The sequence below is a fragment of the Protomyctophum parallelum genome, assembly GCF_964188405.1.
Source record: "Protomyctophum parallelum genome assembly, chromosome: 21".
Taxonomy (NCBI): Eukaryota; Metazoa; Chordata; class Actinopteri; order Myctophiformes; family Myctophidae; genus Protomyctophum; species Protomyctophum parallelum.
Window position 1 is genome coordinate 5,331,460 of NC_139713.1, and position 14,113 is coordinate 5,345,572.

Here is a 14,113-nt window from a genome sequence, read left to right on the forward strand (position 1 = left end):
TAGTTTTGGAGCCAGAAGGGAGAAGAGTTTGGGACGTGTGGAGCGTTGTTGTCCCGGCGTTTTTAGTCTGTCTCCTCACGGCTAGAAGGACCTGGGTTCCATTCAGTCGTTACTAGCACTGTCGCTATAGACTCAGTACAAAAATAGAGCTGTGTGTGTGTCAGTGTTGTTTTTGGCAGAAAATTTCTATTTTAGTTTTAGTCATAGTCTCTTGAATAGTTTTCACTTAGTTTTAGTCACATTTTAGTCACCTGGAATGTTCTAGTGTTTAGTCTAGTTTTAGTCGACTAAATGTCATAAGATTTTAGTCGACTAAATCTACAGTTGATTTAGTCGCCTTGATGTCGTTGTAATGACATTTTACACTTTGGTTGCATGCTGAAAATAGCAGATATACAATCTCACAACGTGTCAATAACGCTGCGACGCGTTGTGAGATTGTATATCTGCTATTTTCAGCATGCAACCCAGCATAAAACTGGATCTCTTGTCCACTAGTCCCTTACTAACATTTTAGTCTAGTTTTTATTTGTTGACGAAATTGTCAGTATATTTAATCTTAGTTTTAGTCATCATAGATTCGTTTTTTATTTAGTTTTTATTTAGTTTTAGTCAGTGAAAAAAGGTAGTCGACGAACATTTTCTTTCGTCTTAGTTTTAGTCGACGAAAACAACACTGGTGTGTGTGTGTGTGTGTGTGTGTGTGTGTGTGTGTGTGTGTGTGTGTGTGTGTGTGTGTGTGTGTGTGTGTGTGTGTGTGTGTGTGTGTGTGTGTGTGTGTGTGTGTGTGTGTGTGTGTGTGTGTGTGTGTGTGTGTGTGTGTGTGTGTGTGTGTGTGTGTGTGTGTGTGTGTGTGTGTGTGTGTGTGTGTGTGTGTGCGTGTGTGCAGGTGGGTGGCACTCCACCCAGACCACGGACTCCGTGGAGCGCTACGACCCTCAGACCAACGTGTGGAGCGTGTGTTCCTCCATGAGGAACCCTCGCTGCCATCCGGGGGTGGCCGTGCTGGACGGAAGCATCTACATCCTGGGAGGCAAGGAGGGCTTCCTGGCCAGGTACTAGAGCAATAATCATTATTTATTGAAAAGGTTTCCAGCGCAGGATGAAATCCTCTACGCCAGACTCACAACAGACATAAATACATAATAAAATTCACAAGTACATGCATACATAAATACATTTGTATTATTTTTTTCTTTTTATTTTACACCTTAAAACAAACCAAGTTCATGTGGACCCGCCCTCTTTGGTTTTTTTCTTATATCTTATACATAATACACTTTCAAGTCCCGTATTTACCATGACCTTACACGCCTGCCCTATAGAGTCCCGCCCCCCTCGAGAGACCCGGGAAATAAATCGCCGTTCATTTTCCTCATAGGCATTTCTTAAAGTATTTATTTAAAGACGGCTACGCTGCGGACAAACGCCAACTCGGATCGTGACAAATCATGACAATGAACACAATATTTTGGGCCGATCAAATCATTAGAAAGAAGAAAATAAAGGCAGGAGACATAACACTATTTGTTTTGTTTTTCTTCTTATAAATTATTTGATCGGCCCAAAACATTGTGTTCATTGTCATGATTTGTCACGATCCGAGTTGGCTTTGTCCGCGGCGTAACCGTCTTTAAATAAATACTTAAAGAAACGGCTATGGTCAAAATGCATTGCTTTTCATTTCCTGGGCCGTTCTGAAAGGGGGAGGGACTGCGACGCTCTATAGTTATACAAAAAATATTTTGTTGACCAAAGTTTGTCAAGTCTTTTCTTAAAAGTGTTGACTGAGGGAGCCTGGACCACTTCCTCCGGAAGTTTATCCCATGCTCTGACAGCTCTGAGTGCAAAGAAATTCTTCCTCTTTTCTGAATGACAGTTTAGTGGTAAGAGTTTAAGAGAATTCCCTCTCAACTCATACCTGCTGTCCCAAGAATGGACAACAGGCTCGGCTGTAAAGTCATATATCTGGTGAACAAGTTTATAGACCTCGATCATATCCCCTCTGTGCCTCCTGTACACTAACGTTGGTAACTGTAAGTGTCTTAACCTTTCTTCATATCACCTTTCTTTCAACCCTGGTATTAGTTTAGTAGCCCTTCTCTGAACCTTCTCTATTTATGTATTTGATTTAGTAGGGGCACCAGACTGAGCTTGCAAATTCAAGTTGTGATCTCACCAAGGATTTATATAACGGAATAAATAGTTATTTTCGTAAATTTAAAAAGGTTCTTCTTATTATCGCCAACATGGAGTTTGCCTTTTTTACTTTTTCAGAGATGTGCATTTCAAATTCTAGTGAATTATCAACCACCACCCCTATACATCTTTCTTCCTCTACTTAATGAATCACTAGATCTCCAACTGTATAATTAGCCCAAAGTGCAGCTGTTTACATTCATCTGGGTTTAATTTCAGTAACCACCTGTCACACCAATTTCTGGTGCTCTGGAGGTCTGCTTGGAGTTGGGCTGTGTCCGTGTCGTTGGTTATAGTTCTAAATATTTCTGTGTCGTCCGCAAAAAGGTAGACATCGGATTGTATCTCCCTTGGTAGATCGTTTATATAAATAACAAAAAGTACCTAGTAATACAGATCCCTGTGGGACTCCAGAGGTCACTGATTTACAATCTGAAGTGGCTCCATTACCCACCACCTTCTGTTTCCTGTTACTGAGAAAGTCCTGTACCCAACCTATAACTCGGTTGTCTATACAGTAGGGTTCCCCAATTAATTTTCCTCAAGGGCCATATTTTGACTACAGTACCAGACTGGGGGCCGAGTCGGCACGCGCAAGGTCGAGGTCTTGCCCTGAAATGAATGTTCAGGGCAAGACCCCATTTGAAAAGGACCCCCAGTTTCACATGCAGAGGCTACTGACCCCCCTTTTTTTTTTAATTCTTCCGTAGGCCACAAGGGGACGTTCGGCCCGCGGGCCGCTAATTGGGTAACCCTATTAGTCTCTTATGGGGAACTTTATCAAAAGCTTTTTGGAAATCCATATAAATGCAGTCAACCGACTGTCCTCCTATCTAAGGATGCTGACCATTTATCTAGAACCGTAAGAAGTTGAAGTGTGGTTGATCTTCCAGACATAAAGCCGTACTGGCTGTTACTAAAGAGCTTGTTGGACTTCATATGATCTACAATGTATGTCTTAATTAGTTTTTCCATTGTTTTACATAACAGATGTCAGGCTGACAGGTCTGTAGTTCCCTGCCCAGTGCCTTACTTCCTTTTTTTAAATATTGCACTGATTTGTGCCTCTTTCCAACCACTTGGTAAAGTTGCTCCCTCCAGAGTTTTGTTAAATAGCATTGTTACTGGTTCAGCAATCACACAGGCTAGTTCTTTTACTCTCCTAGGGTGTATTGCATCTGGCTTTGGGTGATTTGTAAATATTCATGCTCTGTAGCAGTTTGTTTGTGTCCTCAGTAGTTATTATAAACCGTTCTGCATGCTGAACTTCCACTTTTGGCAGTTCAGGTATAGAGCACCGAAGTCTGACGTCACTTTCGGTAGAGGGCGTCAGTCCCCAGGTTCATGTATTTGTTTAGTTGCATTGAAATCACCATAGGAGTTTTAGATTGATTCATATAAGAACTGTGTTTGAAAAATAAACATGTCATCCCGGCCGCTTCACTCACATGGATATGAAGAATCAACTGACTGAGAGAAAACGCTAATGTTACTGCTGCTGAATTAGTTAGATTTTCGCTAGAAGCAGACTGTATCATATATGAGTGACTGACTGTTGCAAACGATACAGAGACACCTCCCTGACAATAACGCTGAGACAGCTTGTTTATTTTTGGACCACAACGCTTATAGTAGACGATATTAAGATCACCCCATGTTATTCTCCATAGAGAAACTACTTCCGTGAACCAGGGGAATCGTCGGGATGAGCGAGTTACGTCAGGACTTCGGTGCTCTATAACTTGCCCTTCAGGTTCAATCACAAATACACTGCTAAAATAATCTGAAAGTATTTCTGCTTTATCCGAGTCCTTCTCTGTTTTTGGGGAGTTCTTATTGTCTTGATTGACATATAGCTCTCCTACTGATGTTTTAATTTTTGTCCTTTTATTAATGTAGTCCCAAATAACCTTCGTTTTCAGTTTAGATTGTCTTGCAAAGTCTTCATCATATTGAATTCTTAGATTTCTTGTTCTCGTTCTCACACAGTTTCTAACTCTACGGTAATCTTTTTGTATCTCTGGATCTTTACTTTTCATGGCCTTTTTCGCAAAAGAGAGTTTTTCTCCTTTTATTTTCATTTTTGTGCTACTGTCCAAGGGGAAAGTGTGCTTCCTATTCCATGTCCTGCTCTTGCTATTTGGGACATATTTATTCTCTATTGCTTTCAACTTTAGCTTTAGTAGTCTAGTCTCCAATTAGCGTTGACATCATAGTCAGAAAAGTATTCCCACCGGTTAAATATTTCCAGCTCTCTGATTGCTGCCTCAAAGTTTCCCTTGTTGTAATTCTTTCTTATTTTTTCGTTCTTTCTCATTTTTGTACAACATATTTACCTTAAACAACAAAACACAATGGTCACTTTTACCTAGTGGGCCCAAATACTGAACATCCTCAACCATATTCTCCTCGTTCGTAAGTATAAGGTCCAATACATGTGGTGTGTCGTCCCCTCTCCACCTTGTTGGTTCCATTACATGTTGAAACATCAATGCGTTCTGAACACAGTCCAAAAATGTGTTTTCTAGTGTGGCTCCGTCTCCCTTTGCATCAAGTAGATTCCAATCTATATTTGGCAAGTTAAAATCTCCCATAATTCATTCATGTGAATACTTCATAGATGACAACTCCTCGATTAAAGGTATATTCAGTGATTTCACTTAATTCAAATATCACTTATTTTTTTGTTTTGTTGTGATAATCCTCTCTACTATAGAGTGTGCTGACCATATAAGGAGTTCCTCCCTGTCCCCAGTTAACCCCTGGAGGTCAAAAAACCTTAGGTTTCGTTTTTGGCTCTCTATCCTGATTGGATGAAAGGCTTAGGTCCCAGCCAAAAACTAAACCTATGGTATTTTGAGTGAGATCACTGAATATACCTTTAAAGGGACACTTCACCCTTTTTGCAAAAAATATATGTTAATGACGTTTAGAAGCTTTAGATCACTTTCCTGGGGGTATTTATGTGTGTAATATGTGGTTTTAGTTATTTTAGATTGTAGCAGTGAGCCTGTTGTCTCTGATGTCATGGACACTGGTCTCACTACCTTCCTGGACTACAATTCCCATAATTCTTTGGTGCACTGCTCCTCCTTGCGGATAGGGGGAGAGCTGTCTTACTGAGACAACATGTAGTCCAGGAAGGAAGTGAGCCCAGTGTCCATGACATCAGAGACAACAGGCTCACTGCTACAATCTAAAATAACTAAAACCACATATTACACACATAAATACCCCCAGGAAAGTTATCTAAAGCCTCTAAACGTCATTAACATATATTTTTTTGCAAAAAGGGTGAAGTGTCCCTTTAAAACCAAAAGATTTTCATTATTGGTCTCTGTACCCCTATCTGTCGGTGACCTAAACCCACAATCAAATTCTCATTGTTGCTACTAATAATATTAATCTATAAATGCACCATGTACAGTACGTACGTCTGTAATTCCACGTAACCCGACAACCGATCGCTCCACCAACTTCAGATTCGACAAGGGTGGGGGCTCCGGTCGGTGAACCAACGTTCTCCAGCGGTCGCTCCTTGCACTCCTGCCCCTTTAAGAAGCTACTAAAAACTAATTTGTACCGCAAACATTTTGCTTCAAACTTTTGTTGATTTCTATGTACTATTCTATTTGATCTATTTCTAGGTACTGTCTTTGCTGCTCTATTTCTTATCTCATTGTTGTTGGTTTCTTTTTTTGATTGGGATGTTCTTGTTTTATTCCTTTTGTTTTATTGTACAGCACCTTGTAACTACTGTTTTGAAAGGCGCTCTATAAATACAATTACCTTACCTTACCTTCAGGGGCGGCCTTAGGAATCTGGAGGCCCGTTTCAAGACCAAATTTGAGGCCCCCATATACCTATGCCATCATTATTTGGTTGATACAGCCGTATATTGATACAAATAGTTTGACTGTTCAATATCACACGCAGCCATTACTCTCGACAATTAGCAACACCTCTCCTCATCCTGTCGTCCCTTCACAATGAAAGTGTCTCCCCTTTACCTCCCAATGCTGCACATTTTACCATGTTATTTACATAAAATAGGTGTAATTTAAGATTGTGGGAGAGAGCAAGGCAGTGAGTGAGGGAGAGAGAGAGGGCAGAGAGTGGTTGACTGACGCCTGACGTTCAGTTGGAGCTTGGAGGCCCCCCTGAGGGTGGAGGCCCGTTTCAATTGAAACTGGTGAAACATAGCTAAGGCCTCCTATGCTTACCTTACCTCTCTCTTCAGGTATCACCAGACCATGGAGCGCTACAGCGTACCTTACCTTACCTTACCTCTCTCTTCAGGTATCACCAGACCATGGAGCGCTGCAGCGTACCGTACCTTACCTTACCTCTCTCTTCAGGTATCACCAGACCATGGAGCGCTACAGCGTACCGTACCTTACCTTACCTTACTCTCTTCAGGTATCACCAGACCATGGAGCGCTGCAGCGTACTGTACCTTACCTTACCTTACTCTCTTCAGGTATCACCAGACCATGGAGCGCTACAGCGTACCGTACCTTACCTTACCTTACTCTCTTCAGGTATCACCAGACCATGGAGCGCTACAGCGTACCGTACCTTACCTTACCTCTCTCTTCAGGTATCACCAGACCATGGAGCGCTACAGCGTACCGTACCTTACCTTACCTTACTCTCTTCAGGTATCACCAGACCATGGAGCGCTACAGCGAGGACAAGGACTCGTGGGACGCGGCGGGGGACATGCCCAGCGGCCGCAGCTGGTTCGGCTGCGTGTCCCTCCGGCTGAGGAGGGACGGACGCGTTGTGGCGGTCAGCGGCAGCGACACGTCGGACACTACGACGGACGCTGCGGGAGAGACGACGACGCCGGCGTCGGAGATCGGAGACGCGGCGGCCGCGGCAGCAGCAGCGGCTGAGCCTCCACCGCCTCCTCCTCCTCATCCGGACCCCCGCGGGAGACCCCCCCCCTGGGAGGACGAGAGGAGGTTCTGGGAGCTGGACCCGCTGGCCATGAGGATGTGGAGGCGGAGGTGGAGAGCTCGACGCAGGATGGACATGGACGTGGACAACTGACTGACATAAAGACATGACACAGAGAGACAGACGGTGTCGGTTTCGTTTCAGGTTAAACCCGTTAAGCGTCTGTTGTGTCACCTTTATAGCTTTTTAACCACTTTAAACTGTTATTTTAAACTGTAGTTGTGGGGGGGAAAAATAGCAGATCTACAAGCTCATAGCGTGTAGATCTGCTATTTTGTTTTTGTTGAAAAATCGTGAAAATGTGGTGCACATCTTTTGTCACAGGGAACGTTTTTCACTCAAATACCGGTATTTGCTTCTGGAGGGGAGGGGAGGGGGGGGGGGGGTTCCCTGGAATAACATGTTTTCAGATGGGGGTCCCCGGCCAAATACAGATAATTCTGGGGGTCCTTGACATGAAATAGTTTGAGAACCACTGACAGATACATAGGTTTTTCAGAAAACTGTTAGATTCAAGACATTCTCTTTTTTTTTGTCGAATCTGGTCTCAGGTCTTAAAACAGTTTCCGTGCCGGGAATGGATTACTCCAGGTTAATGTCGCTGCCATATACGACAGACCCGCCTTTTGTTTTATGTGTTTAATCCGCCGTAATGTAATAAATAAATAGAAAAGCCGTCTTCGCCGCGGAGAAAGAGAGTAGATGCATTTGTTTTGATGATGAAACCGGAAATCGTCACATGCTGTGGGCTGCTAGGGCTTCTGGGAAATTGAGGCCAATGCAAACGAATGGGGTTCAACACCTCATGGAGGAGGGTCCTGTGCTGCGTCTTCCGGGTGTACCAAGATGGCGGGTGGTGCGATCGTTCATAACAAACGGAGGAAGCTTTTTTCGCTCGATTTTCGCGGATTAAAAGCCCAAATAATTCAGCGTATGCTCTAAAGGTAATACAACAATCTCGGCAGTGAAGGGGGGTTGATTAAAATGCGGGTTAAGCGTATAAAACAGTCAAACTGTTGGGGCTAAACCATGGCGAAGTATGTTCGTCGACTACCTTTTTTACACCGACGAAACTAAATGATAAGTAAGCTACGTTGAATGAACAAGATAAAAACTAGACTAAAATGTTAGGAAGGGACTAGTGGACTAGGACCAGCGCTCTGGTTGTTGCACATTTTTAATGAGGGATATTTCACCTCATAAAATCATATAAAATCCTGCATATTTTGCAACTTTTCCTGCCTATTTCACCGCATGAAATCACATTAAAACCCCAGCTTATTTATGCATTTTAAGCCTCATGATCAAAGATTTGTTTTGTCTAATTTAGGATGGACATGAACTGACGGAAAGACGTTCCAGAACGGACCCGTTCTTATTTTTTTAATTTTCCCAAACCCTGTTTGCTTTTCTTTCTTTCTTTGTTTTCCCATTTTCTTTCTTTCTTTCTTTCTTTCTTTGTTTTCCCCTTTTCTTTCTTTCTTTGTTTTCCCATTTTCTTTCTTTCTTTCTTTCTTTCTTTCTTTGTTTTCCCATTTTCTTTCTTTCTTTCTTTCTTTCTTTGTTTTCCCCTTTTCTTTCTTTCTTTGTTTTCCCATTTTCTTTCTTTCTTTCTTTCTTTCTTTCTTTCTTTGTTTTCCCATTTTCTTTCTTTCTTTCTTTCTTTCTTTCTTTGTTTTCCCCTTTTCTTTCTTTCTTTGTTTTCCCATTTTCTTTCTTTCTTTCTTTCTTTCTTTGTTTTCCCATTTTCTTTCTTTCTTTGTTTTCCCATTTTCTTTCTTTCTTTCTTTCTTTGTTTTCCCCTTTTCTTTCTTTCTTTCTTTCTTTGTTTTCCCATTTTCTTTCTTTCTTTGTTTTCCCATTTTCTTTCTTTCTTTCTTTCTTTGTTTTCCCATTTTATTTCTTTCTTTCTTTCTTTTCCACTTTTCTTTGTATAAAAAAACGCTTCTGTGTGGCGTTCAGGGTTTCGGGTGTGCCTGTACACACTGGGTTTTGGGTGGACCTGTACACACCTATGGACTTTTGGTGGGCCTGTAAACACCTATGGGTTTGGGTGGGCCTGTACACACTATGGGTTTTGGGTGGACCTGTACACACCTAATGGGTTTTGGGCCTGTGTATTGCCTGAAAGCCAATAGGGAAGCTCTGATCGTGAGAAGTGGAGCCTCCTCCCCACTTCTGTTTCGTCTTTACAGTCGCGCACATTTATCCCGATATAGAAAATAGAAATCATTCACGCATATATATATATATATAGCTTGTTGCTTAGCAGAAATGGGAGGAAAAAAAGTAAAGATTTTTTTTAAATATATTTCCGTGAATGGAAATGGCAGCTTCCTTACTCAGATTTCAGGAGGAATTCTATATACTGTAACAGTCAGAGATTGTGGAATAGTTGTCTGGCTAATCTTTAAACCCTGATTTTATTAACCTTAATAAACATGGTCACAGATACTGTATGCTTCCAGTCACTACTTTAAAGTGTTATTTCAATCACCATGATGTGCTTTTTAGTAAATGGTTTTGATTTGATTGACAGTTTTCCCAAGGGCCTTTCTGTGTGGAGTTAGCATGTTCTCCCTGTGTCCCCGAGTGTAGATACCCTCACATGTTCTCCCCGTGTCCCTATAGGGTAGGTACCCTCACATGTTCTCCCCGTGTCCCCTAGGGTAAGTACCCTCACATGTTCTCCCTGTGTCCCCTAGGGTAGGTACCCTTACATGTTCTCCCTGTGTCCTCTAGGGTAGGTACCCTCACATGTTCTCCCCGTGTCCCCTAGGGTAGGTACCCTCACATGTTCTCCCTGTGTCCCCTAGGGTAGGTACCCTCACATGTTCTCCCTGTGTCCCCTAGGGTAGGTACCCTCACATGTTCTCCCTGTGTCCCCTAGGGTAGGTACCCTCACATGTTCTCCCTGTGTCCCCTAGGGTAGGTACCCTCACATGTTCTCCCCGTGTCCCCTAGGGTAAGTACCCTCACATGTTCTCCCTGTGTCCCCTAGGGTAAGTACCCTCACATGTTCTCCCCGTGTCCCCTAGGGTAAGTACCCTCACATGTTCTCCCCGTGTCCCCTAGGGTAAGTACCCTCACATGTTCTCCCTGTGTCCCCTAGGGTAGGTACCCTCACATGTTCTCCCCGTGTCCCCTAGGGTAAGTACCCTCACATGTTCTCCCCGTGTCCCCTAGGGTAAGTACCCTCACATGTTCTCCCTGTGTCCTCCTAGGGTAGGTACCCTCACAAAAAAACATGCCGAAATCCTGGTCTCTAAACTGCCTCCTCCTGGCCATCCGGGCACCTGATGGAGGGGAAAGGAACTGGTTGGAATAACATGTTCCTTCCGTGCGCTATACGTCCAACCGGGGAAACTCCTTCCTGTCGGGTGATAAGAATCGGCTTGGACTCCTCATGCATAGAAGGAAACATGAGGTCAGTACATTGCTTCATTGTTTTACTATTTGAAAAAAAAAACAGCACCAGGTTTGGTGATGCTCTGTTTGAAGCAACGTTGTGTTTGTTTACGTACTAAAAGAGTGACTTTGAGAGCAGTTTCAGTGTACAATGTAAGTCAATGAGGAGCATATTTTGAATTATCAATTTAAACTTTTTTAACTCTCCTGCTGTTGCCGACTTTGACAACTTTGACCAGGACGAAAACACGGATACGTTTTCCGCATCATCTGTGAAGTTTGCATTTGCGTTTCAGCATTTTTCAGCATTGTAAATACAATGCTGGTCTGTCAGTCAGGCGAGAGATACACAGATATCACAGTACACGCTACCCAAACTCAAAACACTAGAAAAAAAAAAGAGAACATGTCCAGGGAAAAGGAGCTTGTCATTTAACCATTTAAGTCAAATTGATCAATAAAACGACACACATACACAGTTATGTAATTTATTTACTGTAGCTACTGTACATACAAGTAGGTTTTAAACATACAGTAGACGTTACAGTATGTTACTGTATGCAGATGACACATACATATACACTGTTACAGTACTGTTACAAACAATATGCAGATCATGCTGATAAATTGTCTGGGCCAGTTCACACTTGTAAAAGAGACTTTAGTCTCAATGTGTTTTTTACTGGTTAAATAAAGGTTAAATACAATTAAAATAATACATGTAGGCTGTTACAGTACTGTTACTTTGTTACAGTATGCAGATCGTGATGGTAAATAGATAAATAAATAAGGCTAAACACTTTGTTCGAAAAGTATAGCGATAAAATATGTCGACTACTGTAGATCTACAAGCTCTCAATGCAGGTCGACTTATTCCAGATCATGGTTTCCCAAACAGTGGTTCGGGACCCATTTGTGGGTCACGGACACCATTGTTATGGGTCCCCTTAGTTTTTGGTTTTCTATATTTGTCTTTTTCAATTATTTAAAAACATTTTCAAAAAACATTCCCAAAAAAGCACAAAAATAAATAAATAATTTAAAACAAAATTCAATCTTTTTTTTTCAGCAATGTCGAGAAGAAACAAAACAATCAAATAGTTCGCTTCACGTCACGTATGTGAGATTGTAGATCTGCTATTTTCACTAGTTCGGTTCCCGGTCGAATGTCTAATTCGTGTTTTGGGTCACTGGCTGAAAGCTTTGGGAACCGCTGGCCTACATCGTCTCTTTTGTAGGGCGAAGTTGGCGTTAATTTATGACAAAAAACAAACAAACAAACAGCAAAGTTATCTTTTGATGTTGTCACAGTAGCCTCGTGTTCATTCATTGGCCGGTTCTCGGGGAGGCGTGTCGTCAAGTGCCTCGCGCTCATTGGCTGCTTCTCGGAGGCGTGTCGTCAAGTGTCTCGCGTTCATTGGCCACTTCTCTGAGGCGCGTGTCGTCAGTGCCTCGCGCTCATTGGCTCCTTCTTGGCGGCGTTGAAAATCCTCAGCTCCTGCTCGGTCTGTCTGCGAATCACCTGCAAAACGTCACAGTTCAGTGTTAGTGCTGGTCAGTAGTAGTAGTATTAGTAGTAAACCCCAAACCTCTTCGCCTTTTTTACTATTTTGAAAAACATTTTTGAATAGTTCAACTAGCCAATCTACATTGACACGTTGTGAGCTTGTAGACGGCCATTTTTAAGGGGATAAGGGGTTTAGGAAAATGGAGCGCATAGGGTATAGTTGCCTCCAGGTCTCTGGTGATAGCGTGGTTGGGACCATGGGAGACCATACGATGCTGTAGGCCTGGCCGATCAGGGTAGTGTACAGTGTATATTGCGACCATGGTTCCGTCCTCGGGTTGAGTACAGAGGGACGTAGAGGGTGTGCTGTGACTGGCCAGTCGCTGTGATTGACAGCCTAAACCTAACCCTAACCTTAACCTCAGTAAAACTATACCTAACCTTAACCTCAGTAAAACTATACCTAAACCTAACCTCAGTAAACTATACCTAAACCTAACCTCAGTAAACCTAACCTCAGTAAACTATACCTAACCTTAACCTCAGTAAAACTATACCTAACCTTAACCTCAGTAAACTATACCTAAACCTAACCTCAGTAAACCTAACCTCAGTAAACTATACCTAACCTTAACCTCAGTAAACTATACCTAAACCTAACCCCAACCCTAACCTCAGTAAAACTATACCTAAACCTAACCCCAACCCTAACCTCAGTAAAACTATACCTAAACCTAACCTCAGTAAACTATACCTAAACCTAACCTCAGTAAACTATACCTAAACCTAACCTCAGTAAAACTTTACCTAAACCTAACCTCAGTAAACTATACCTAAACCTAACCTCAGTAAAACTATACCTAAACCTAACCTCAGTAAACTATACCTAAACCTAACCTCAGTAAAACTATACCTAAACCTAACCTCAGTAAACTATACCTAAACCTAACCTCAGTAAAACTATACCTAAACCTAACCTCAGTAAACTATATATACCTAAACCTAACCTCAGTAAAACTAACGCAGTGGCTGGGGGGCGTTTCCAAGAACCCGAATCCGAGGACGATAGGGTGTATATAGGGTAGTGTATAGTGTGTAGTTACCTCCAGGTCTCTGGTGATGGAGTGGTTGGGACCATGTGACACCATCACGATGCCGTAGGCCTGGCAGATAAAGGCGTGGCCCGCGTCGATCAGCCCGGCGTGCCAGTGGGCGACGCCCGCTCGCATGGCCGCCACGCCCAGCTGCCCGTTGTTGGGGTGATACAGCTTCCTGTCACGTGACACGACACATGATGACGCTTAAAGTCACAGTACTCTTTATTTTTTTTTTTAAGATATTTTTTTGCGGCTTACGCCTTTATTGATTTTTTAAGGGATAGAAAGTAGGCTGACAGGAAACGGGAGAGAGATGGGGGGATGACATGCGGTAAAGGCCGTGTCGGGTCCGGGAGTCGAACCCGCGGCACACCGCGACTGGATCACCGGTGCCCAGACCGTTACGCTACGGCCTGGGCCAAATTCACAGTACTCTTGATCGATTGATTGATTGATTGTTTTTTGTATTTTTATTTCACAGTATGTAGAATGGGGTACATTTCAAACGAAGTCAATACAAAAACTGCTACTTTGAGGACAAATAAAGACGTACAAATATACACTTCTATGAAAAACAGGAAATCATCATATAAAGAAAGTTTAAAAAGCGTAAAAAACATGTTCGGTATGAGGGGAAAATAGGGGTGGTACACTTCTAAAAGTCACAGTACATACACCACCACTCGGTGGCGCGCTATGAGCTTGTAGATCTGCTATTTTTCAATAGCTAAAGCATAACATGATGCCAACACCAAAATGGGTTCCCGTTCAGAATGGGATAAGAGAGAGTGTTTCCATTGTTATTTAGATATCATAGCATGTTGGTTGGACACATGCTAGGTTCAATGTTTACCTGACACTATCATATTATAGTTTATAATGTACAGAATGTTATTTAGATGTTTAGGCAGATGCTACTGTAGGTTAACCCATTCTGACC

The 14,113-nt window shown here is 42.5% G+C and overlaps 2 protein-coding genes and 1 long non-coding RNA gene across 6 annotated transcripts in view; 2 read left to right on the forward strand and 1 right to left on the reverse strand.

Moving 5' to 3' along the window:
• Positions 1–7,345, forward strand: part of LOC310879277 (kelch-like protein 23) — a 33,021-nt gene extending 25,676 nt beyond the window's left edge. For both annotated transcript variants that reach the window (XM_083793826.1, XM_083793827.1), the window contains 2 exons: positions 890–1,055; positions 6,861–7,345. In XM_083793826.1, the coding sequence (XP_083649952.1) occupies positions 890–1,055; positions 6,861–7,254 (560 nt within the window). In that variant the 3' untranslated portion in view covers positions 7,255–7,345. The remainder of the gene's footprint in view (positions 1–889; positions 1,056–6,860) is intronic.
• LOC310879296 overlaps positions 1–11,181 on the forward strand; it is a 229,250-nt gene extending 218,069 nt beyond the window's left edge. For both annotated transcript variants that reach the window (XR_014570989.1, XR_014570990.1), the window contains exon 3: positions 11,090–11,181. This is a non-coding gene — a long non-coding RNA (uncharacterized lncRNA). The remainder of the gene's footprint in view (positions 1–11,089) is intronic.
• LOC310879282 (histone-lysine N-methyltransferase Smyd1-like) overlaps positions 1–14,113 on the reverse strand; it is a 294,932-nt gene that overhangs the window by 266,254 nt on the left and 14,565 nt on the right. The window contains exons 9-10 of one of the 2 annotated variants that reach the window (XR_014570986.1): positions 13,180–13,348; positions 11,125–12,091 (exon numbers count right to left, since the gene is read on the reverse strand). Coding sequence is in view for 1 of the 2 variants with exons in the window: in XM_083793839.1 (XP_083649965.1) it covers positions 12,014–12,091; positions 13,180–13,348 (247 nt within the window). In the remaining variant the exon portion in view is untranslated. Of the gene's footprint in view, positions 1–11,043; positions 12,092–13,179; positions 13,349–14,113 lie in introns of those variants that run through there. The other variant, XM_083793839.1, reaches the window with a different exon arrangement.